General features: G+C 52.7%; 1 protein-coding gene across 1 annotated transcript in view; it reads left to right on the top strand.

The window, feature by feature from the left end:
- Positions 1–21,339, top strand: part of OXTR (oxytocin receptor) — a 104,869-nt gene extending 83,530 nt beyond the window's left edge. Inside the window, exons 1-9 of the mRNA XM_024740664.1 lie at positions 9,492–10,683; positions 11,969–12,067; positions 12,286–12,391; positions 13,932–14,061; positions 15,474–15,534; positions 16,627–16,751; positions 17,803–17,865; positions 19,489–19,574; positions 20,860–21,339. Of these exons, the coding sequence (XP_024596432.1) occupies positions 11,974–12,067; positions 12,286–12,391; positions 13,932–14,061; positions 15,474–15,534; positions 16,627–16,751; positions 17,803–17,865; positions 19,489–19,574; positions 20,860–21,181 (987 nt within the window). The 5' untranslated portion in view covers positions 9,492–10,683; positions 11,969–11,973 and the 3' untranslated portion in view covers positions 21,182–21,339. Of the gene's footprint in view, positions 10,684–11,968; positions 12,068–12,285; positions 12,392–13,931; positions 14,062–15,473; positions 15,535–16,626; positions 16,752–17,802; positions 17,866–19,488; positions 19,575–20,859 lie in introns of the transcript that reaches the window.
- The last annotated feature ends 1,935 nt before the right edge of the window (positions 21,340–23,274 follow it).

The raw sequence follows: 23,274 nt of genomic DNA, 5'->3' as shown, positions 1-23,274 counted from the left end.
CATGTTGGGTGGCTGCCCTTTGGGGTAGCTGCCCTTTTGATGGGAGGAAAACCAGCCACGGCCTCCGGGGGTCTGAGGTGTAGTCACAGGGGGAGGCAAGCAGGGGCCAGTGCTTGTCAGAAGCGGCCTCCTCTGATACAAAGTGATCGACAGCCCAGACTGGCTGAGGGGCAGGGGTCCCCCACACGGAGGTCTGATGTTTAAGTAACCAGGAAGTTCACCCAGTACTCACCCGACAGTTGAGGTGTTACGAGTGCCTAGTGGGCGGTGCATTTTCTGCCACTGCCATGCCAATGTGTGTATCCAACGTAATACCTGATCCTCGATGTTCCAGAACATCTTGTCTGCTCCTCTGCTGCCGCCTTTGGGCCTCTGAATTTTAAGTACCTGGTTATGAATTTGTCTCCCACTTAATACCAGGAGTTCCTCAAGGGCAGGAATTACCTGGTTTACCTCTCAGGGCTGGGCACACAATAAGCACTTCCTGAACTGTTGAAGGAGCATCTGGTGAACTTCCTGGTGGCTTATACATGAGACCTACTTGCCAGAAACCTCTGTCTCTCGTCCAGACTGGTCTGATGATTTCTTTCATCTTAGGGGATGCAGCCTCTGCTCTTTTTGCTAGAGTCTTGGAGATGAGAGAAGTGTGGTGTGTAGGGAAGGCACATTTATATTCGGAGTGTCCGTTTCAGAAGAACAGAGCACTACCTCTTCCATGATGGAAGCTGTTCAGCGTAATCAACCTGCCACCAGCTAACTGGTTGGTCACCATATTGGGACTCCGTGTTGGTCTCTGCTCCTGGCTGACTGGGCACTCAGCAGTAGCCAGCCCAGCCTTGGTGATTGAAAGCCCATGTTGCTGAGCCCATGCATGACCTGCATCCCTTCCACCGTGACCCACTAGGCAATGGCAGAAGTGGCTGCAGAGGGAGCCTGACTGGTCCCCACGGGATGGGTCACACCTCAGCTTTAAAGGATGATTGAAATCCTCCTCTGCTGAATCACCCTTTGATGAGAATTAACACGGGATACAAATGTTTTCATATTCTTTGCCCATTCAGAGAAACCTGTCAATATACCTGTTTCCCAGACCTCCTTGTCATCAGTGTTCCAGTGATATTCCTTCCAAAGTTCCTGACCATCCAGCAAAACCATTTTCCATAGCCTATAAATTGGTATAGACTCTTTTTTTTTTTTAATTGGGGTATAGTTGTTTTACAGTGTTGTGTTAGTTTCTACTGTAGAGCGAAGTGGAGTTCCCTGTGCTATACAACAGGGGTATAGACTCTTACCTGTGGCCATTTCTTCCTTCAGGCAGAATGCACAGCCAGGTGCACTGTTCAGCATTTTCCCCGCCAGGAGGATTCCCTTCCACTGTCCTCTGGGGATGCTCCAAAAAGGGACTGCAGTGCTGAAGCATCCACCTTTGAATTTTGAACCCAGTTTTCATTGATTCTGAAGTCATAAACTGTTGGGTTCTACTACTGCCCACTTTGTTTTATCGGCAAGCTTCTGCTTTAATATTCCTTGGAGAGGCCCAACCCAGTGGAAGGATCTGTCGCTAGACAGATCTTCTCACTGATAAGTTGAAATGGTCCCCCGTCCGGGATCAGCTCCCAGCATGCCTGCCCGTAGGATGAGTGTCCTGAGACTTACCTCCTCGTGACAACCCTGTAAATGCTGGCAGGTGCTGGCTGAGCCCTACCTCTAGGAATTTCTCTCAGCCAGGCACTGTGATTTCTGGTTTCTCTTCTAGAGCCCTGTACTGCCCTGACACGATTCCCACAGCCATGAGGTACCCTCAGGACTCAGAGACCAAACTATGAGATCAAATAGCCTTTATTTCCAAGAACAAACGAGATTCTCAGACAGCAATAAATGGATAGAGTTAGCTCTTAGACAGTTACGTTCATTCAACAAATGTCTCATGAGTATGTAACCATGTGTAAGACCTGAAAAGTGTGATGATGGATCATATCCATGGACTACTGTGGACCGGTTCAGGAAGAAGAGCTCGAAGCGCCCCCTTCTTGATATCGATAGCACTGATACAGAATGACTGTAAAATGTCCGGAACGCATTTGATGCTTCTCTTTCCCTCCCCGAAGCCCCTCTGATACCAGCAGGAAGTGGGAACCAGTATTAGCTTCATGCTGGCCTGGAGCCTAGAATTAATGATGCTCGTTTCTCCTGACATCTGAATACTAGGTGGTGATGGTTACATTGTCTGGCCCGAGCCACTCACGCATGCCATTGTAGTTGCAGACAGCACTCCTGTCTTGATGCCTAAGCAAGATTAGAAAGGTCTAGCAGTTGGTTTGTTCATTTTCCATGTATTTTAAGAGATGTTTATGATCCCATTACTATGTGATCTAACTAGTGTGCAGCAAGGGACTTCCACTGCCTTTGATCAATACTCCCTGGTTCCTAAGATACAACTCACGGTTGTCTGCCTTTTTGCAGCCTCAAGGCTTCCGGACCCCTTAGTACTCAGCTCTGTTTACCATTCTGTGCTTCTATTTGCCATTTAATAATTTCCTACGACTCTTTCTTTCAAATGCTGAGGAGGGTTTTGGGCATGCATATATTGTTTCTTAAAAAGTACTCAGCATGTAATAGTGGTATATTGTTTTAGTTAAGCCACAGGTAGTTTATCTGTCTATCCATGTATGTATCTATGTATTTATCTATCATCTACCGTGTTTAGGCTCAACTATACATACACACAGACACAGACGTAGACATAGACACACACACATATTATGTTTAGAGTAAAATACACACCCAGGCATACATACCCATGGTAATCCTGTTACCCTGGGGATAGTTCTACAAGGGCTTCAAATCATTGCTTAATGTCTAAGGGTAGTAAAGGCTGTATTAGGATCTCGGTCTTTGTCCCGAACATGCAGTAATGAAACTTATATAACTCTCAAGTTTAAGAAATTTAGTGCTCCAATCAACCATAAAAACCTATTTGTGGGCGTTGAAGCATCTGACTGTATTTAAGAAGCGTTTGTCAAATTATTACTACTGCTTTCACGGTTGTCACCGCATTCTGCTGAGGGCAGGCGGTGAATGAGGAGGGTGAGTGCAGCAGAGGGAGACTGAGGGCACGTCGTGGTCGCCTCGGAGCCCTCTCTCTGCCCAGCGCGACCATTGAAGCCAGGCCATGGACACATCAGTCACAGCACTCCCCAGGTGAAGGCGACAGCCAGTCTTTGCTGTGGGCATCGTGACACATCCCATGGGCATCGCTGGGCTGGGCAGGCAGGGCATAGGGTACATGCTTTGCCCTACCGAGCGAGGCTGTCCTGGCTAGAGAACTCCAGGCCCGGCTGTGAACATCATTGCCAAGGATGCAGTGCAGGTGGTGCCAGCTCAGGGCTCCCTGCCTCCACCAGCAGGTGACCCAGGTCCAGACCCAGGTCCAGGTGTTCATGGTTTAGACTCCTCTAGAGGAGAGGGGTGATCTTGCGTCATCTTGCAAGGGTCGAGGTTGCAGGTGTTTCGAGCCCCGATGCAGGAGGCTCAGGAAGAGGCCTTTAGAAACCCACAGATGTCTCCCAGAGAGCTGGGCTGGTGTGCTGACATCAGCGGTCCACGCAGCCTGGGTTGGGAGCCGGCTCTGCCCATGCTGTGCTGAGCAGCTTGGGGGCATCACCTCTTCATCCCGGCCTCGACTCTACCCCAGCGAGCCCAGGAGGTTGACACTCAAGACTTGAGAGCTCCCACCTGCATCTCCCCTTGCTGTTGGGGAGGTAACCTCCCTGCGGTTATTGCATTTTACATCGTTCTCTGCCCCCCTCCCCCACCCCGCCTGCCCAGCGCTCGGGAACCTGCCTCCCTGTAGACAAGCCATGTGGCACGGGGGTCGAGAGCTCTGATCTGAGAGTCAAGCAGACGAGAGTCTGAATCCCAGCTCAGGAAGATGGGTTCCATGAAAGTGCCCATCTCTCAGGGCTGCGTGAGGATGCAGGTGATCAGGAGCACCAGCCAAGCCCGGCAAGTAGAGGGTCTTGTGAGGAGGAGCCCCAAGAACCCTTAGACGGGGGCCAGAGCAGCCGCTCTGATGGCCTTGGGGCTTCCCCACAGATGTTTCCCTCTGTTGTATTCAGATCAGGTAACAATGGGCCCGCTGTTCTGGGAGGGGCCTGGGGTGGTCCCTCAGATCCCAGCAGCTTGAGCCCACTGGGAGGGCAGACGCTTCCCTGGCTGGACGTCTCGACGATGGACAGGGATCTCAGTGACGGTGACAGTAAGTACAGCCTGTCTGGGCGAGGGGCGCCCGCCTCCATGGGTGGCTGAGCTGAAATCTCCCCGCTGCCCTCAGCGCTGTCTTGGTTCTGCGTCTGTGCTGCTAGAGCATCCCTTCCTTCCTTCCTTCCTTTCACATGTAAAGCCCGTATGCAGCCTGCAGGCTGTTCTTCCGTTAGGTGCCTCGGGGCAGTGGAAAAGGAAGGTAGAAAACCAAGGTGAGGACTTTCCTCCCTAACCACGTAACACTGTCCAAATCTTAGATTCTCTATCCTTCCTTTCTCCGATTGATAGTCACCCCTCCCCCGCCCAAGCCAAATGTGAACCTGGATATCAGGATTCTTATTCCAGTCAGAGTTGCATGAGTTCTTAGGTGAGGTTAATTTTTCTTTTTTCTTTTTTTTGCGGTACGTGGGTCTCTCACTGCTGTGGCCTCTCCCGTTGCGGAGCACAGGCTCCGGACGCGCAGGCTCAGCGGCCATGTCTCACGGGCCCAGCCGCTCTGCGGCGTGGGGGATCTTCCCGGACCGGGGTACGAACCCGTGTCCCCTGCATGGGCAGGCGGACTCTCAACCACTGCGCCACCAGGGAAGCCCAGATGAGGTTAATTTTAAAGCAATGTCAGTGAAAGGTCTTTACGCACGATCTCCCTCTAGCAAAAAGCTCACTTGTTCATTACTGCTCAGGAAACATAGTCCAGGTGACCCCATCTTGTCATTAGTGGGACAGAAATACAATGGAATCTAAGAACTAATTAAAGAGATAAAGAAGGAAGTGGTATTTTAAGAAGAAATGTGCTGTGTTTTAAAACAAGAAAGTTGGAGAGTGAGTTTGGAATGGACAACGTGGGGAGTATCAGGTTGGGAATTGGCAGGCTAGGGTTCAAGTCCTAGCCCTGCTGTGAGTTGGCTCTGTGATCTTGGTCAAGTCACTTAACCTCTCTGAGCTTCAGTTTCCCCATCTGTAAAAGGAGATTGGTCAGGAGTTCTTAATTTGAGGACCATGAAGGTGAAGGCAAAATACTGGAGTCCTTAATTTGAGGACCATGAAGGTGAAGGCAAAATACTGGATGTGGGCTTTGTGGGGGGGGGGAGGGGGAGAGGAAGGCATCCACAACTTTCACTTGAATCCCAGAGAGGCCCGTGACACTAGTACATTTTCAGAGTTACCAAACTTGGTGATTTTGAAGGTCCTTTGCAGGCCCAACACTTTTTCCTGCCCTTAATGCTGGTGTCTCTGAGTTTTAAGCCTCAGAGCTGCAGTGGGATATGAAATGAACCCATGCTAATCTGAGAGAGCTCAGCTTAAATTTTGTTGGAGTCCTTTTTCATGTTGAAGTGAGAGACTGTACCTAGATATTTTAGCATGTATTTGAGGAGGACCGACTCTGATCTCTGATATATTGGAAATTGTGTATCCATAGTCTTATTCTGATAAGATTCTACTAACAGTCGAATGCAGTCTTTCCTCTTAAAAAATACTGCTCATAGCATTCTTTCAGTTTATTCTTGGAGTTTGTTGTAGTAGTAGACATGGGTTATGTCAGATCTGCATTCAAATCCAAGCTCTGCCTCCTAGTTGCTGGGTGACTTCGCCTAAGTCACTTGACCTCTCTGAGCTTTATTTCCCCCAATAAAAATAGAGATGGTGTCATCTTGCAGAACTGGTAAAAGATTAATTGGATGTAAAGTGCCTAATATATCACTTAGCCCAGAGTAGGCATGGAGTAAATGTTGACTCTATAGAATTATCAGATTGTGTCCCCGAGAGCTTTAAAATTAAACTGCTATTAATGGAAAATATTACCACCGTGGTGTTTCTGTTTTGGCATCAAGCTTTTTGGTAAGCAAGGTAAGAGGAAGGTGAACTCTTTTTAGTTCCCTTAAAATTCTAAAACCTCTGATTCTGCCGTATGGTCACCCTATGTGCTGGTTTCCAACATAATCAAACCTCAGGCCGGCATTTAGGGCCTACTGCAAGGTGTGAGATTGTCCAGAAAGTTTTTAGAAACAAGATTGATGAAATCTGAAACTAAGTAAAGTTTTCTTCTGGTTTCAGAAAGGGAGGCTGCTATGGGACTTCTGTAATTTATTTATTTATTTTTAAAGCTTTTTCTTTCTTGTCCCCTGCATCGGCAGGCAGACTCTCAACCACTGCGCCACCAGGGAAGCCCTCTTTCTTTTTTTTAAAAAATAAATTTATTTTATTTATTGTTTATTTTTGACTGCATTGGGTCGTCGTTGCTGTGTGCAGGCTTTCTCTAGTTGCAGTGAGCAGGGGCTACTCTTCGTTGTGGTGCGCGGGCTTCTCATTGCGGTGGCTTCTGTTGCAGAGCTCGGGCTCTAGGCTCACAGGCTTCTGTAGTTGTGGCGTATGGGCTTCAGTAGTTGCGGTGTGTGGGCTTCAGTAGTTGTGGCACAAAAGGTCGATAGTTGTGGCTCACGGGCTCTAGAGCACAGGCTCAGTAGTTGTGGCACACGGGCTTAGTTGCTCCACGGCATGTGGGATCTTCCTGGACCAGGGCTTGAACCCGTGTCCCCTGCATTGGCAGGTGGATTCTTAACCACTGCGCCACCAGGGAAGCCTGACTTCTGTAATTTAAATGTCCCTTCTTAAGTGAGAGATGGTTGTCCACTTTAGCCAGTTGAGTTACCCTTCCCAGTCACTAAAGTGTTGTCCCCTTAGCTTTTGAGTCTACAGTGTGGGGAAACTTCAGAGAGAGAATATCTTCCTCCAGTGACATAGTTTGGTACCAAAGTAGGCATGGATGGGGACATTCTGGGTGTTGCATCCACTTGGAAGTCACTTTCAGCACCACCTCTGTCGGATTTCAGTGCTTTAACAATGATTAATCAGGGGCAGGAGACGTGCACTCCTTTGATCACCTGAAATCAAGGAAATGGCATTTTAAAAAGAGAAAGATAGGGCTTCCCTGGTGGCGCAGTGGTTGAGAATCCGCCTGCCGATGCAGGGGATGTGGGTTCGTGCCCCCGTCCGGGAGGATCCCATATGCCACGGAGCGGCTGGGCCCATGAGCCATGGCCGCTGAGCCTGTGCGTCCGGAGCCTGTGCTCCGCAACTGGAGAGGCCACAACAGTGAGAGGCCCGCGTACCAACAAAAAAAAAAAAAAGAGAAAGATAAGGGGGTTATCCACGAATTGTGCCTTTCTCCACCAGAAAAGTTCCTTCCTATACAAAAGAAAAATAGCTGGCGTCTGGTGAGCAGAAACACGACCTGGGTGGCACTTTGCAGAGCTCTCTCGGCAACCACTTGACGTGTGTGCCTGGAGCACTGGGGTATTCACCCGAGACCTTGGGGCTTGGAGTCAGGCTTTGAGTTCTAAGTACTGTTTCTGTCTCTGCTATGCGCCTGTGAGCTTTTGCTGTCTCAAATCACATCCCTGAGCCTCATCTCGTCCTTCTACTAAATGGGGAAAATAGTGGTTGTCATGAGGTGCAAGAGAGATCATGGAGCGTCCCTCACCGAGGCAGTGGGCGAATTAGGGGGCAGTGGTCCAGCTGGACGGCCACCCTGGAACTCAGCCCAACACTGTGGAAACGGTGACGCGGCTGGTGGCCCCCTTCGGAGCACCCCACGCTGGGCGCCACACAATGTCCCGTGACGTCTGCATTCCTGTTGTGCCCACTGAGATCTGCCCAGGAAATGACGTGTCTGCCCGTGCTTCAGCCTGGAGGCCTTTATTTTTGTCCACACCATAATGGGGAGTTTAATTTAGCTCTGATGAGTTGCCAGAGGTCATTGTGGCTCCCAGTTGATGGATGGAGCTCTGAGTGCCCCACCTCTCATTCTTCCCGTCTTCCTGCACTGTTGTTGGGTTTCCAGCAGGACAGAGCAGCCACGTGGCGTCTTCTTGTCTGGGGGAGTACTGATGCCCCAGCGGAGACAAGACTTCCGGGCAGGCGGGGGCCCTCCCAGGGGAGGGGGCTGTGATGGCCTTGCCTTTCTTTCCACGCTTGACATTTTCACTCTTGTGCACTGGCTTAAAGGGGCACCAGGAAAGAGGAAGACCCGCCCTCCTTGGTCCAAGGCACTGACTGAACATTTATTACATGCCAGGCTTGGGGCTGAGAGCTGTATACACATTGTCTCGTTAGGTGGGCCCTAATACCACCCGCTCTCTTTCCCAGCTGGAGGAGTTGAGTGCTGGGAGGATGAGTGTCTGGCACAGTGCCATGTGTTACCTGGCTCAGAAGGCAGCATATCAGAGCCCAGGTTCCTAAACACAATGCCCAGGGATTCTGAGTGCAGTCACCCCCATCCCCACCCTGGCTACAGTCCAACCCTGCCCCTCACGTTTAATTCTTTTAACTGCGCTAACAGACACTGCATGGACCCTGCCCCAGACAGGTTCAAATTCCAGCCGCCACCTTCCGGATCCCCCTCAGAGCCACCCCGCACAGGTGGGTGTCAGGTCAGGGTGGGCAAAATACGCCTCATGGACCAAAGCTGACCCACCGCCTGTTTTGTACTTTAATTGGAACCAGCCACACTTGTCTATAGCTACTTTCAGGGTGCTATGGCCGAGGTAACTAAGACAGACTGTACAGCCCGTAGTCTGAACTGTTTACCACCTGGCTATTTGTAGAAAATGTTTGCTGATCCCTGGGTCCCTGGTGGGCAGAGTAGCAGAGCATGCTAATAAACTTATTAGAAGCGAAACAATATTGAGAACCAAGGTTCGAGGAATAATTCCGGGGGAAATCTCATCCCGGGGATTTCAGGACACATTGGCAGGCGTTGCAGCTTTACATCGCACTCGCGTGCGTCCCAGGGCTCTCACCTGCTTCTTGGCAGAATCATTTGCTTACAAAGATAAGCAAGGTACTCTCTATATTCACAAACGTTCTTCTATTCCAGCTTCCTTTGGAAGTTTCCTGCAAGGAGACAGAACCTTAGAGACGCATATGTAGTGCTTATTATCAGAGGACAAGTGCACCCCTCATGGGAGAGGGGTGGTAGAGCAGGGTTGTTTATTTGTTTCAATGACACCGCCTCCTTCCTCACCGTTCTCGGCCATGAATGCCAGAATCTCAGGCTTCTTCACCGTCCAACGTCTTGTCTCTACTTCCAGATAACCTAAGCTGTTCCGGTTTTGAACAAGATCTACTTATTCTTCTGGCCTCTGCTTTTATTAAACTCTAAAGAACAGGACATAATATCTTTATTTTTTTGTAGTGATAAAGAGCTATAGGTTTTAGAGAGCTGCAGAAAGCAGGAGGATCTCGGAGATGAGGTCGATCAGCTGGAAGTTTGACCCAAGTGGCCTTCAGTGACTTAATGCAGAGAGAATCCCCTTCCACTGACCGTTTATCAGCTCACTTTTTAAAGTCAACTTCCTATGGTCAACTGGCCACTAGAAAGACACAGTTGAGGGATCCTTGTCCCCCAGCCTGGGGACTTCACGGAACAGGTTTGACAGGTGGCCCACTGGGCTGGAACTGGAGCAAGGAGCCTCTGGCCTGCTCTAACTCCAGCGCTGTGCACCCTAGGAGTACTGGAGTAACCTCTCTGAGGCTCAGACTCCTCGTGTCAAGTGGAGCTAGACGCCCTGCCTTCCACAGGTGGGATGGTGGGGTGGGATGGTGGGGTGAGGCATCAGGTGTGGGAGGTGCTTCGTGAGTAGTCCTGAGTTTCCAGGAGCCAGTTCTAATATTATGCTTTCCTACTTGGAGTCTCAGTCCCTATGTATAGATGTCACAACCTGACAGATCGAGATGAGGTTTTAAAAACAGTTATATAATCAGTGTTTCTTCCATAGGGTTTGCCTTGTAAAAAGTACTTGGAAAAGGACACCAGCTTTGGAGAGAGAAGAACCTTGGTTTGAATCCAACTCTATCACTCACTGGCTGGGCGATCTTGCGCGAGTCACATTGGTAGAATACGGTTGTGCTGGTGTGTCAGTCTGGGTCATCCAAGAAGCGGACACCAAGATGGCCTGAGACATGCCAGACGTCCCTTGGAGACCTGTGAAGGGAAAGGGGGGAGAGGGGGCCGGCGTAGGCAGAGACTGTCTTTGGACCACAGTGTAGGTCAGACACCTGTGAGAGGAGAGGGGGCAGCAAGGGAGCCTGAGACCCTGGTGTGCCTCCAAGAAAGTCTTGCGTGGGTCTGTGGAGAGTCTCAGAGTAAAGACTGCCTGATGGAGGAAGCTGCGTGACCTACTGTCCCACATCCCAGTGCCTTAAAACAACAACCACTTTAGTATATTTCATGATTTTGTGGGTCAGAAATTTCAACAGGGCTCAGGTGGGTGCTCCATGTGTAACTGATTAGGGTCTGTGTTGGTTCAAGCTTCTGTAACAAAGATACTGTAGACTGGGTTGGCTTAAACAACAAGCATTTATTTCTAACAGTGCTGGAGGCTGGGAAGTCCAAGGTCAAGGCATCAGCAGACCCGGCATCTGGTGAGGGCCCACTTCTGGCTTGTAGACAGCTGCCTTCTCACTGGGTGCTCACATAGTAGAGAGAGCGAGAGGGCCCTAGCCTCTTTCTCTTCTTATAAGGACCTTGATCCCATCATGGGCTCCATCCGTAAGACCTCATTTAAACCGAATCCCCTCCCAAGGGCTTCCCTGGTGGTGCAGGGGTTAAGAATCCGCCTGCCATTGCAGGGGACACGGGTTCGAGCCCTGATCTGGGAAGATCCCATATGCCGCAGAGCAACTAAGCCCGTGCACCACAACTACTGAGCCTGCACTCTGGAGCCCGCGAGCCACAACCACTGAGCCTGCGTGCCACAACTACTGGAGCCCACGCACCTAGAGCCTGTGCTCCGCAACAAGAGGAGCTGCCGCAATGAGAAGCCCTCGCACCGCAACAGAGAGTAGCCCCTGCTCGCCACAACTAGGGAAAGCCCAAGTGCAGCAATGAAGACCCAGCACAGCCAGAAACAAACAAATAAATAAATAAATATATTTTTTTAATATGTTAAAAAAAAAAACCCCAAACCCAGCTCTCCTGGGGCTGTGGGTTTCAACATAGGAATTTGGGGGGATGCAGACATGCAGTCCATGAAAGGGTCCCTCAGTCTATTCAGCAGGCAGCTGCTCTGGACTGGAGGGTCCAAGATGGCTTTGTTCATATTCCTGGTGGCTCGGCAGGGTGGCTGGAAGGCCAGGCTCCACTGGGCCCCTCCCCACGTAGTCTCAGGGCATTTGCTCGTGGCCTCTCCAGTGGGAGGGTCTAATGTCTTACCTGACAGCTCAGGCATCAAGAGGCACGGCTTCAGGAGGCCAGAAGGAGGAGCTGCAGTCTCTTCTTTGCTTGCCGTGCTCCCCTGGTGAAGCGGTCACAAGCCTGCCCGGGTTCAAGGGGAGGAAACGGAGACCTGTCTGTTGATGAGAGGAGCAGCAGTGTGCCCATCTGTTATTCGGTGTCTGTCTCCTAGGGCTGGGGAATGGATACTGTTTATACCGCACCTGTCCCGCTGACTAGCACAGGGCAGGTGCGCAGCAGATAGGAGCTGCCCTTCCGAATGTTTGTCTCATTATTACCGCTGCTACTGTCATACCCCCAACCCCATTGCTGGCCGCCCTACAAATATGTTGTGTGTCGTGAGGGGGCCGGAGTGAGACGGACTGAAACCGTGAGCCTTTTTACGATGCACCTGCCCTCACCCGTCCGGTAGCTGACAGGAGTCGCCTTCGACCCCCTCCTCCCCGAGGCTTGGCACTGCCCGTTCTTCCCCAGGTGTGATGGACCTCAGCTTCGAGGCCGAGAGTCCTCTGGCGCCCCCGGCTGAACTCCTGGAGAGGCTGCCCAGCTGTGACTGCCTTCTTCAAGGGGACAGTGAGTCTGTGTCCCTGGGGGCTTGGGTCCCGCAGCTTCTTCCTGGGGCTTATGCTGTTGTGCGGGCATCTCTGGAACAGGCTGGGCTGGGAGAGCTCCCCTGTCCCCTGGGGGCCCTGGGAAGCCCCTTGTCGCCATTGGGAGGGAATGGGAGGATGGGGCATAGGCCCTGTGTCCATGGACATTCTGTGACCACGTCCATCTCCACTTACGACCAGGATGCTGCCAGTCTTGGAACCCAGGATGCCAGATATTCTTCCCACCTTCGGAGGCCCCGGGGAGGCCCCAGGAACAAAGGTGCTGGTCTTCGTTTCTGGAACACAGGTGAGCCCTGGCAGCCCCCACGGAGCCATTGCGTGGGATCACGCGAGATGATCCTCAGGTCACCTTTGTCCCCCGATAGCCCTCCTCGGGGATCTCAGGGGCCACAGATTTCAACCCAGACAGTGCATCAGGACTCCAGACCCAGTGGATCAGAGTCTCCAGGGATGGAGCCTGGGAGTGTGTATTTTTCCAAGCTCTTCAGGTTGTTTGGCTACCAAGCCAGGGTTGAAAACTCTAGTCTAGATCAGGGGTTGCAAACTACGGCCCCCGGGCCAGATCCAGCTCACTGCCTCTTTTTGTCTATCAGGTTTTATTGGCACACGACCATGTGTTTTTGTTTCCTTACTGTCTGTGGCTGCTTTTACACCGTGACAGAGGAGCTGAGTGGTGACACAGAGACCACGTGGCCCACAAAGCCTAAAGTATTTCCTATCTCGCCCTTTACCGAAAGTCCGCCTGCTTGGAGGACTCGGGGCAGATCTCCGGCTGTCCGGCCAGCTTTGTGCGGACAGGAGGAGGAGCCGTGCCCATGCTGGGTCCAGGGTGGCCGTGTCCTGCCCTCGAGGGTGCCTTCCTGGTGCTTCTGGCCCCGCTGCTGCCTGGACCACCTCCCTTCTCCTCCCTGGCCGCCCTCCCTGCGTGCCTGCAGACGCCCCTTCTTCTGTGGAGTCGTCCCGGCCACTGCTGCGCCCACGCCCTCCATCTGCTGTGCACTGTCTGTGGGCACACGGGCCCCTCTGTGCGCTGGGCCGGGGGTGTCGGCGACACAGCGTGTGTTGGTGAGGGCTTACATTTGGAGGCAGGCTGCCGTGGAGAAGAATGTGAAGATGGGGGGCAGGGCGGAGGAAGGGGCCTCAGCTCATGGCGGTGGCGGGAAGGCTTTGCCGAGGAGGGACAGGGCAGTTGGGCCTCAGGGGAGTCTTCCAGGAGGAGGAGAGGTGTCCCGAGAGGGGGCCGAGAAAGGGTCCTTCCTAGTCTGCCCTCCCAGCCTGCACCACTGCCGTCCATCGGGCTCACGGCGGGTCTCTGTGGGCGCCACTGTCAGAAGGTTCTTGGCTGGGGTCTTCCCCTGAGCGTTAACTCACAACTCCTCTGGCTGAAGTCAGGGTCCCAGAGGGCAGGAACCTCGTCTAGTCCTAACTCTGGTTCCTCCTAGCTGTGTGACATCTTCTCTGGACCTCAGTTTTCCTTATCTGTAAAGTGGCATAATTCATCTTTCAGTTTTTTGTTTCTGTTTTTTCATTTGAGTTCTAAGACCCCATCAGCCCTTCTCCGCAGCTCCAGACCTCAGCTAAAGTGGTTTTGCTGTCCTCTAGAAGGACCTGCCACTTTCCCACTGGGCATCTGTTCACACAGTTCCTGATGCCGGAGATGCGCTCACCAGCTGGATGCCCGAGGGCTCTACCACTGCTGTGGACACGGCCGGGGGACCCCTGTCTCCGGGCCTTAGTTTCCATCGGCACAGTGAGGGGGCTGGCTGGCCTGGGTGAGCCCGCAGGCTCTCCCCAGACCCACCGCCCCTCTGCTTGGTCCCCACCAGAGTCCCCGTGGTGACAGAGGAGGTGGCCCGGGAAGCCCTCCTCAGCTTTGTGGACTCCAAGTGCTGCTACGGCAGTGCGGCCGCCGGTGACCTCGTCATCCTGGAGCTGAAGCAGCAGGTCCTGCGCAGGGTGAGGGCTGGCCGGAGGGCGCCTGGCGAGGCCGGGGAGAAAGGAGTCTTGGGGAACAGTGCGTGTGAATAACGGTGACATTGTAGTGAGTTATAATGCAAGGAATCTTGGTTGTCAATCACCAGAGAACAGCTCGAATGCCCTAGGCGTCATGGATAGCGCATTACCTATATGTCTTACCGAATCCTCATAGCTACCCTTCATGGTAGGTATCATCGTCACCAGTTAGGAGGAATTGGACATTTAGAGAGGTGGAGTTACTTGCCCCCAAACATGCAGCTGGAAGTGACCGAACTGGGATTCAAACACCGGTTTGCTGGCACCAAAGCCCTGTTTTTAAAGACACAACTTACCTGCTTCTTGGAGGGGTGGGCTAGAAAGGGCCGTCTCCTCCCCTGATCCCAGCTCCCTCTGCCTCCCCCAAGTTTCATCTGTGCCCGGGGTATTTATTCATCACCCCCAAGCCTGAGGCTTCAGGGAGGTCCTGTGCTTGGTACCAAGACCACACAAGGTGACCCCACCTTTGTCACCTTCTGCCTTGACAGGGACAAGTTTAAGTTCACATTTCCTAGTGTCACTGGCATAGCCGTCCCCTGGAGGGCACACAGTCACAGAAATCAGCCTCACAAGGAGTGGTCAGAGCAGGGATTTGAGGTACGAGTTCTCTGTGTAGCTGTGTGACCTTGGGAAAGTCACCTGACCTCTCTGAGCATCCCTTTCCTCACGTGGAAAAGGAGGAGCCAGGCGTTGTCCGAGACCCTGTGGATGAGGATCAAGAAGGAGGATCTCGACCTCAGGCAGATACATTCCCCCAGGGGTGCTCGGAGTGACTGATTCCAGCAGCCTCCATCTGTCAGAGGGCAATTTTTGCTTCAAAACTTGCCTCATAGGGCTTCCCTGGTGGCGCAGTGGTTGAGAGTCCGCCTGCCGATGCAGGGGACACGGGTTCGTGCCCCGGTCCGGGAAGGTCCCACATGCCGCGGAGCGGCTGGGCCCGTGAGCCATGGCCGCTGAGCCTGCGCGTCCGGAGCCTGTGCTCCGCAACGGGAGAGGCCACAACAGTGAGAGGCCTGTGTACCGCAAAAAAAAAAAAAAAAGAAAGAAAGAAAAAGTTGCCTCATAGACCATTTCTGTGTATAAAGAAATTATACACGTTATACTGAAGGTGCCCTGTGGTGTGTCTGTCAGGGGAGATTTCCCGGGGCTAAATGACCCCCTGCAGATATGTCCCAGGGCATCTGCGACACGAGTCCTCGCTGCTGCCAGCCTGTTCTGAGCAGCCCTCGGGCGCTGGCCATGCTTGGGAACTTCTGTTCTCCCTGCTGAGCCCAGGGGTGGGGGGCTTCATCCTTTCTCACGAGGCTCTGTCTTCCTAAGGACACGAGTGTGAACACACTATTTTTCCTTTGTAGTATCGACTAGAAACCTTCAGTGAATCCAGGATAAGTGAATGGACTTTTCAGCCCTTTACCAGTAAGTGAGTTGTCTGAAATCAGTTTAATTCGGAGTAAATATGGCAGGGATTGGTGGAGAATGTCAGGACTTGGCTTAGCCACCAACCCCGAGGAAGATGTTCTGCTGCTCGGAGCCTCAGTTTCCCATCCCCCATAAAAAGGGAGGGTGGCCTTTCCTCCTGGAGACCTTCCAGGGCCGACGTTAGCAGACGCTTCCTGTCCAGGAAGTGGCTTGCAGGAGGTCCTGCAAAAGTCTAGTGTCTGCGTTTGGCCACAGGCTGGTGCTGCCACACGGGGCCAGACTGCAAAGGCAGCCACAGAGCTCGGGCGTCTACCTGCCTCCTGGGCCACCCCCAGCACCTCCCCGAGTCTCTAGATCCCCACCCCGTTCAGTGTGCCATGCCACCTCTGCTGAACCCCCTAGAGGCTTAAGGCTCTCTTTGTGGGAAGCTCTGTGCCCTACCTGTTTTCTGGTTCATCCTTCGAGACTTAGCTCAAGGGTCCCCTCTTTTATGAAGCCTTTGAGGATTTCTTCCCTGCTGTCCCCTCCCCAGCAGAACGAGTCAGTCTTCTGAGTTTTTCAGAACGCCTTATGCAGCTCTTGTCCAAAGCACTTACCATGCCATATTCTGTCGTATCGTGATGTAGTCTCTCTCCTTGAACGGAGGAGGAGAAAGGAGATGGTGGGGATGGTGACAGTAGTGGTGACAGTCCTGGTTTATTGATCCCTTGGCATGTACCAGCCCTGGGCTAAGCTTTGGTATGCCTTCTGCTGTTCAGTTTTACTACCGTTCTCCATGGTAGGTGCCACCGTTATCCCTGGTTAGAGAGGAGAGGATTGCAGGGCAGAGAGGTGTATATAGGTGGAGGAGCTGGTGTCCAGTTCCACAGCCAGGAAGTACGAGAAGCAGGAGTCAGCCGGGTCTGTTCAGCTCCGACGCTTCGCTGCTTACCCACAGGCTCTAAGGGGACCCTTACCTACCAGTCCCTCGGCCCCAGGTTCCAGCTTAACGCCTGGCACCAGGTGGAGGCTCTGTACTATTTGGTGAATAAATGAAGGCTGGTCCTTGCAGCTGTTTGCTGCTCTTTGAACAGCCCCTTTCTCTGTCAGACCACTCCGTGGATGGGCCACAAAGAGGGACCTCCCCCAAGCTTTGGGACATCAAGGTCCAGGTTCCCCCGATGTTTCAGGAAGATACCAGGAAGTTCCAAGTCCCTCACTCATCGTTGGTCAAGGTAATGTGTTCATGGGAGTCTCTGCCCTTCTCTCGGAGCTGGTTTTCCGGGCACCGTAGTTTCTTCAAACTTTATCCTTTTAAAAAGGAAACCCAAAATCCAGGCTGGTGGTTTATTCCTTGCCCATCAAATAAGCAGAATTCTAAGAAAACCCAGCGTATGGGATGTAGTACCATACGAAATTCCGTGCAAATTAGGGAGCGTTCACATAGCAACAGGATGGTACGAAATTGTCACCAGATTTAAATAGCGAGCATTCACATTCCTAGACCATCTGAGGGTTTTTGTCTTTTTTTATTTTTTTGACCTGTTGGGAAACAGCTGAATGAAACATATAAAATAAAATTAAAGCATCACTGGGATTTTTTTTTATGGAAGTCATTAGGGGAGTAGAATTTGACATCCACGCTGTTTTACAGAAATATAATCAGGACAGGTAGTGAGGGTAACCTAATGTGTTACAAAACCACAGCTGAGATGTTTTATGTTATGTGCTCATCTAATTGCCTTGTTTTCACTTTAGAGCTTGATTCAAGTGTGTCATTTTACCCTCTGAGTTTTCATAGCATCATAAGACGAAGAGGACTTTGAGAGATCAAGAAAGTGTTTCATTCTGTTCTCCAGGGTGGAAAAGCTGTTTTGATTCTAGCCATTGAATTCCAGTAGCTCGCTTGCTGCCTTTTGCAAAAACACCCTCTGTTTTTTTATGGCTTCTATTCCCAAAGACCACTTTAGCCACCTAATGGGCAGAGGATGCTGGCTTTTGTGGTTTAGCCTGGGAGTGTGAGTTAGGACATGGCAGTCGGAGACCTGGTCTCCCCGTCTTAGCATCCAGGACCGACTGGGTCAAGGCTCCGAGGAGATGGTAATGTGATCTCCTTGGCTTGGTGTTCAAGGCCCTTTGGAAGCCTAGTCACAAATGGTCATCTTCCCACCACGGCCTGAACTGTTATACCTCGACGTGGGATGCTGACATTATGGGGGTGGGGTTGGTGAAATCAGGAGCTGCTGGTACTTGGAAAACCAGATCAAGGAGAGCGTTCACTCTCAGGAATGCCACAAATGCCACGGGCATGGGCGCTACAAGTGCAGCAGCTGCCACGGGGCCGGCACGGTGAGTCACGTGGCCGTTGGTGAGTACGTGATGTGGAGCAGGGCCATGTGGGGATGGAGGGCTGGGCTGGCAGCCTGGGGCTCCCTGCGCCAACAGTGGGCCCTCCGACAAGTCATCCTCCCTCTCCGGGCCTCCATCTTCCTACCTGTAAAATGGGAATGTTGGAGTGGGTGGTCTCTATTGGCCTTATTTCACTTTGATGGTTTATGATTTTCATTCTTCTCTCCTTTTCTCCTCCACCTAAAAACATTTACTGAGTACCTGCTGGGTGCAGGAGGACTGAGACCGGGGGTCCTTCTCACAGGGACCCTCTGTCCGAGGGACAGACTGGCAAGTGACCAGCACTTGTAGCGCAGGGGCCAGTGCCGGCCGAGAAGTGAAGTTCAGGGCCTTTGAGGGACACAATAGACTCGGGCCTTGGATTAGCTTCCTGGGGCTGCCGTAATAAATGACCACAAACTGGGTGGCTTAAGGCAACAAATTTATTCCCCTAAGAGTTCTGGAGGCTGGATGTCCAATACCAAGGTGTCGGCAGGGTTAAGAGCCATCTCTTGCCTTCCTCCTGGCTTCTGGCAGCGGCTGGCAGTCCTTGGCTTATGGCTGCCTCACCCCCATCTCTGCCTCCCTGTTGCTTCCTGGCTTCTCTGTGTGTGTCTCTGTCTCCTCACGGGCTTCCCATAGGGATACGAGTCATTGGATGTAGGGCCCACCCTTCTGCAGTATGACCTCACCTTTACTAATTACATCTGCAAAGATGAGTTCCAAATAAGGTCACATTCTGAGGTTCTGGAAGATGTAAATCCGGGCGGGGACGACCACGTATACTATTCAGCCCCGCGCGGGCCCCTCAGCACCAGCCAGGCCCTCGTGGCCTCAGCGTTCTTTGCAGGATCCTCTAGGCTACTAGCCTGACCGGCAGTAAGTCCACGCCCCTCACGTGTTCTCAGCTCTCCCCACCTCCTCGCTTGTGCCTAACCCCTTGGACACACACTGACCACTTGCTGCAGTAAACCAGCCTCCACTGTCCTCTCTCTGCCCACGCGCCCTTGCCCCCACCTTCCGCCTGCTGCGTGCTCGTCCCTCTACCCGCTCCGCACCCACCGTGGGGCTCCGTGGCGGCTGCACCTGCTCTGTGTCCTCCGATGGCCTTTGCTGGCGGCCTTTGCTGCTCCCTCCCGCCCCTCCTCCTCCTACCCCCTTGTCCCTCAGGCTTTCCCTGGAATGTCTCCGGAGCGCACCCCAAGCCCGCTGTGAGGGCATAGCCTGGTCCATCTCTGGGGGCTTCTCCAGCACCAGAGAGGGCCAGCTTGCCCCTCTCCCCCAGCCCCGGCCGTGGCTGTTTGGTCAGGGGACGGTCCCAAGGGTCATGGGGTTGAGAGAAGAGCAGGAGAGGCTGAGGTCTCAGGAGAAACAGGGATGTGAGGATGCAGAGTCTCTGAAGCTACAACTGGAGGGGTCCAAAGATTACACTGCAGTTTACAGACAAGGGGCGAGGCCCAGGGAGAGCAAGTAGGGAAGTGACAGCTTGGGGAAGGTCACAGGCTGGCTTGGAGCCAGGTCTCAGGTTGCCCTTTGCCTGCTCCCCGGGAGGCGGGTGAGGGCTGAGGCCACGTGTGTCCGCAGGTGCGGTGCCCCTCATGCAGCCGGGCCAAGCGCAGAGCCAGGCCCGCCCGGCGGTGTCAGATGTGCTCGGGGTCCGGCAGGCAGAGGTGAGACGGGGCTCCCCGGCCCCGAGCTGAGTGCTCTCACGGGCGTTCTTGCTTTTTACTGCCTGCCCTCAGGAAGGCAAGCGGGTGCACTGTCTTGTCACCCCTGCGTCCCCAGAGCTCTGGGCATTGTAGGTGCCCTGTCACCTCAGTGAGTGTTTCTCGAGACCAAGTGGAGCCCATCAAGCAATCTGTGGGTCGGGGGCGGGGGGAGGTACGAGGGTCTGCAGGGAGGAAGGGAGGCCGTGGGTTAAGAGAGGAGACGGCTTCGTGCTCACGTGGAGGGGAAGTGAATACAGAAGAGCACCCAAGGTGAGATTCTTCTCTCTCTGAGGATCCGGGCCCGGGCAAACCCTTATGTATAACCCATTGCAGGGACTAAATGGAGGAAGAGTGAAGGAAGGTTGGTTGATTGACTAAACAAAGTACCTGTTCACAGGGCTTTGCAAACAGTGGGTTGCTGCCTTTTGGGCTTGACGTCCTTTCATGTATTTATAAATCTTTAAAGGGAAACAAGAAACCGTGAGGAGTGAAACTCTTCAAAGTTGTGTTGGGTTAATGATACCTGTGGCTCATCCAGGCCCAGGCCATCCTTCTAACAAGCCAGATGGCAAAGCTTTGGTGGACCTGCCACCTGTGGTTGGTAAAGGAGCTCTTTGATTTGGAAAGAAACTTAGATTTCTTTCACTTACAAGTAAAAGAGCTCCAGTTCAAACTGGCTTTAGCAAAAGAGTAAATTTATAGGCCCATGTAATGGAAAAGTCGAGGAATAGATTTCTGGGATGACTTCAGGTACAGCTGGATCCAGGTGCTTAAACAATGTCACCAGGAATCTGCCTCTGTCCCATGTTGGCTTCATCCTCAGGCAGGCTGTCTCCTGTGGTGGCAGAGGAGGCCACCAGCAGCTCCAAGCTTGGTGACCTCAGTGGAAAAGGATGGCCCTTTCCTGATAGTTCCAGCAAAAGTTGTGGGGTGGATCTCAGTGCACTCACCTGGGTCATGTGTCAATCTCTGTATCAGCCACTATTGCCAGAGAGATGGAATGCTCTGTTTGGCCAGGCTGAGGTCCCAAGCTGGTCATAGAAGGGATGGGGGCAAGCCCACAAACCATGTCTCCAAAGGGAGATCGGGGCACTGCTACGAGGAGTGGGAGGTCTAGGTGGTGGGCACGTGGAAGCAATCCGTGCCCACCACAGTGCACCTCTATGAGGAAGGATGTGAGGCAGGGGCCTCCGGAGCCGCTGGGACACCACGACCATCTGAGTGGTACTGATGGGGCCCCTCTCAGATGCAGCACATGCTCAGGGAGGGGGAACAAGACCTGTGCCACCTGCAAGGGCGAGAAGAAACTGCTGCACTTCCTCCAGCTGGTCATCGTGTGGTACGTGGCACCTCTCAATGCCATGGCCTGGCGGGGTGGCCGGGGGGGACGTGGCCTGGATTGGTTTCTGCAGAGAAGCTCCACTTGGTTGGGGCTTTCACAGTGCAGGGACCTGCTGGGAGAGACGGAATCCCAGGGTCCTAAGGCCCCACATCAGGGAAGCTCCCACGCATTAAGGGTTTCTCCTATCGGGTACCTTGCTAGAACAGAACTGTCTGTACTTTACTAGTTTTCCATCTTACGCGTGAGAATGCTGAGGCCCAGAGAGGCTAAAGCCCTTTCCCAAGGTCCCACCGGTAGCACGGCAAGCCGTCCAGCCCCTATCTGCCTGATTCCAAACCCAGGTTCTTAACCCGACCCTCGGGCTGTGTCTCTCATCCTCTTCACTTCCAGGAAGAACAGCCTGTTTGAGTTTGTGTCTGAGCACCAGCTGGACTGCCCTGGGGACCTGCTTGCTAAAGCCAGAGGAGAGACGCTCTTTAAGGATGAAAACACGATGGTAAGGAGGGCTTTGCTACCGCCCTAAACGGAGCTGGGTCCCTCCTCCACCTGTGAGGCCGGGTCTTCTGGTTCTGCAGGCGATGCATTCGTTCAGAAAGGCTGGGCGGGGACAGAGGCTGCTGGGACCCCATGGGGCAGTTTCTGTCTTGAACTTTACATATTCAACCCTCCTTTCTTCCCCTGTTCATTTTCTCTCCCTCTTTTCCTCCCTCCTTCCCTTGGACAAATCTTGAGACCCTCCTCCTATACCAGGCACCATTCTAGGCCATGGAGATACCACAAAACAGAATCTCTGCCCTCCGATCTCACAGTCGGTGAGGGACAGGGTAATAAGAGCATTTTCACCACACTGTCAGCCATTGAGAAATACACAAGGGAGGCAGAGAGACAGGAAGGGGCAGGGTGTCGGTCGTGGAGAGCAGTGCAGTGGGGGAGTGGATGGTGTGACAGGGTGTCCAGCAGAGGAAGCAGCACGACAGAGGCCTTGAGGAGCGGCAGAGGGCAGGGGGCTGGAGGGCAGCGAGCTGGGCAGAGCAAGGAGCTAAGACATGACAGGTGCCAGCAGCCAGATCAGGGAGGGTCTTGTACACTAGCAGTTGGCAAATTCCGGCCCTTGGCCTGCTTTTATAAATAAAGTTTTATTGGAGCACAGCCCACTTGTTTATGTATTGTCTGTGGCTGCTGTCGTGCTTCGAGGGCAGAGTTGAGTAGTCGAGACAGAGACCCTATGGCCTTCAAACGTGAGTATTTACTCTGGCCCTTTACAGAAAAGATCTGTGGCTCCCTGCTGTTGGCCTGGGAAGGGAATTTGGCCTTTATGGGACATCCTCAGACAGTTTTTTTTGGTTTTGCTTTCTTCCCTTTCTTCTTCCCACCCTTCCTTCCTTCTTTTTTTTTTTTTTAACAGTATGTAGCTGTTGCAGATTGGCTTATTAGTTTCAGGTGTATATCATGATTTGCTATTTGTATATTACTGTGAAATCATCACCACAATAAATCCAGTTCACGTCCATCACCACACAGTTAAAATGGTTTTTCTTGTGATGAGACATTTTTATGAGCTACTCTCAGCAACTTTCAAATATCCAATCCAGTATTATCAACTGTAGTTACCATTCTGTAGCTCACACTCCCAAGACTTATTTATCTCATAATTGGAAGTTTGTACCAATTGACCCCCTTTCACCCCTTTTGCCCACCCCTCCAATCCCCATCTCTGGAAACCATCAATCTGTTCTCTGTATCTAGGAGTTTGTGTTTCATTCCACATGTAAGTGAGATCATAGGGTGTGTATCTTTCTCTGACTTATCTCACTTAACATAATGCCCTCTTCCTTCCATGTTGTTGAAAATGGCAGGAATTCCTTCTTTATGGCTTCATAATAGTCCTCAGCTTCCTTTCTTTGCCCCAATCACTAGGCTCTCTAAAGGCTCACTTCAGGCATCACCCCTCTAGGAAGCCCTGCGCCCAATCCTCGCCTGAGTTAGGCAGCAGGGAAGGCGCGCCGGGTGGGCGGGTAGTCTGTCTACGGCCCTCGTTTATTGGCTGGAGTTCCCGACGCTATAAGGTGGATGGTCAATGGTCCGCTTGGGTTTAACAAGCCCCACCCATCCCGCTCGCCCCTGGCCCGGGCCCGTCCCTTTCTGGCCTCGTGCTCCCATCAGCCCGCCAAGGCTCCAGGTGCTGAGGCTCCGGGTCAGGTGGTCTGCGTCTCCCCCCAGGTGTACCCCATCGTGGACTTCCCCCTGCGGGAAATCTCTCTGGCCTCCCAGCGGGGTATCGCCGAGCACAGCGCTGCGCTGGCCTCCCGAGCCCGCGTC

The sequence above is a fragment of the Neophocaena asiaeorientalis genome, unplaced genomic scaffold, assembly GCF_003031525.2.
Source record: "Neophocaena asiaeorientalis asiaeorientalis breed wild unplaced genomic scaffold, Neophocaena_asiaeorientalis_V1.1 scaffold325, whole genome shotgun sequence".
In the NCBI taxonomy this organism is placed as follows: Eukaryota; Metazoa; Chordata; class Mammalia; order Artiodactyla; family Phocoenidae; genus Neophocaena; species Neophocaena asiaeorientalis.
Note: the sequence above shows the minus strand (reverse complement) of the source record. Positions and strands in the feature narration are given on the sequence as shown.